We start from the raw sequence: 1,853 nt of genomic DNA, 5'->3' as shown, positions 1-1,853 counted from the left end.
TACAACATTTTTTTAGTAGGTCAACTGTATCCGTGCGCCCTACGCTGGTAACCGAGTATACGTACTCACTAGCCCTTATTGTAGTGAACGGCCGACTAACATAACGAGAGGAAATGATTACATCCTCAGCTGATTTCATCAGCTTTGTCTTCAGCTTCGAAGCCATGACTCGATAGTCAGAAAAGTGCCTCATAATGTTCATTCGAATACCATTTAGCAGAGATGTAATTGGCATAGCTCGCTTAGTCATAATCATCTTATTCCAACTCTCGATATGATTTGTATAACAAATTCCATACCTTCTCATTTCAGCATAGGCAAATGACCACTGTTCCTTTGGAATCTTTATTATTTTTGCATAACCTTTACTATAACTACACCAAATGCAACACATGATTCTCACAGAGTCAGCTTTATCATAAGTTTCTGCAGCGGCCTTAACTCTCTCTTTGGTGTCTTCTTTGCTAACATTGTTGGAGATATGTTGTGCACAAAAAGCAATGGTAATGCGATTTGGAAGAATTTTTTAGCAATTGCTGCACGGAGAATGCTTGTATGCCTATCTGATAATAGAACAAACTTATCTGTAGGACCAACTACAACATCTCTGAGTTTTTGAAGAGACCAATCTCAATGTTCATTATTCTCTTTTGGGACTACACCAACTGCAATTGGAAAGCCATAACTATCTCCATCAACAGAAAGAACAGTTAGGATGACAAACTTGTATCTGCCCTTCATGAAAGTTCCATTGATCATAATCAACGGACGAAGGCACCTTCTGTAGGCACGAACAGTTACGTCATAGCTCACAAACAAACGATCAAACCTGTGCTCGCTTGTTGTTATTATATCAGTGTGGCAATCTGGATCAATTTTCTTCAGTTCTTTAAAATAAACTGGCAGCATCTGGTATGATTGACTAAAGCTGCCCCTTATCTACATCGAAACAAAATACACCAGCTCAGGTTACATATGCCTAATAGTTACACGCCATGACAGATACAAGTTAATCGAAAAGATGACACATGTTCTTCATAACATACTATAAAGAATAATTCGGTGTACAAAGTATACCCTAAACATAGAATTGTACTAAGACTTTATATATTGCTACTAGTTATCCTCATAGTTGCTGATAGTTACAATAGTACTCTTACCTTTTCTAACGCAATTTCTCTGGCCCCCCGCCCTCCACTCAACTTTATATGTCACATCAGTTAGTTGTGATTGTTTCACCTCCAACTGAAGGTTCTTTGCAGTCAGTTCTTCATTGTCCTTAAGCTTGGACATACCAATTTCTAAAACCCACTTTGTGTCTTCTTGTGAATTTTTAGAAACATCCTTATCTTGTGCATAAGTGTGTGCATCTCTAAAAGTTATAACCACCCACATATCAGACCCAGTTGCAGGTTTTGCATACAAATGAAATGGACAGTTAGTTGCCTTACACTTGATTACCAACTTTTGGGAGGTAGTATTGCAACGACGTAAATCAAACATGTGTGCAATTGCATAAGATTTCATGTCTTTCACAAGATCATCTCGAGTGGCTGATAAATGTAAAATGAGTAGTTTACCTACGAAATGAACGATGAATCCAAACGTAAGTAAACTAAACTTGTCCTTTTACGAGTCTATTATCAAAGCTTCTACTCTCAATGCGAATTGCACTAAATGGAGTACGAAGTTCGTTCCACTCCTAGTTCCCTAGCATGGATTGTTTTCTAAGTCTAACTAGTCATCTTAAGTCAATGAGAGCTTTACTTAAATATTATACTACGATACTTAATTAAGATGATTACTAGAAATGAACTACAAATGCTATGGAAATACTATTGTTTGACTCTAGA

The 1,853-nt window shown here is 37.2% G+C and overlaps 1 protein-coding gene across 1 annotated transcript; it reads right to left on the bottom strand.

Moving 5' to 3' along the window:
- Positions 1–630: 630 nt before the first annotated feature.
- LOC147503737 (uncharacterized) lies at positions 631–1,527 on the bottom strand. The gene is made up of 2 exons (XM_086604943.1): positions 1,240–1,527; positions 631–939 (listed from the first exon to the last, which is right to left on the bottom strand). The coding sequence occupies exons 1-2, from the start codon at positions 1,525–1,527 to the stop codon at positions 631–633; spliced, it is 597 nt and encodes a 198-aa protein (XP_086461069.1).
- Positions 1,528–1,853: the final 326 nt, after the last annotated feature.

The sequence above is a fragment of the Coptis chinensis genome, chromosome 4 (genome assembly GCF_015680905.1).
Source record: "Coptis chinensis isolate HL-2020 chromosome 4, ASM1568090v1, whole genome shotgun sequence".
Taxonomy (NCBI): Eukaryota; Viridiplantae; Streptophyta; class Magnoliopsida; order Ranunculales; family Ranunculaceae; genus Coptis; species Coptis chinensis.
The sequence above is the reverse complement of the archived record's forward strand: the minus strand, read 5'-3'. Positions and strand labels throughout refer to the sequence as shown.

Bases quoted from the DNA above. Each gene is read 5' to 3' on its own strand.
- LOC147503737 (XM_086604943.1), bottom strand. From the start codon at position 1,527: ATGAAATCTTATGCAATTGCACACATGTTTGATTTACGTCGTTGCAAT. The intron at 940-1,239 runs GTGAAACAATCA...GTTTCGATGTAG, and splicing joins CAAAGAACCTTCAGTTGGAG to ATAAGGGGCAGCTTTAGTCA.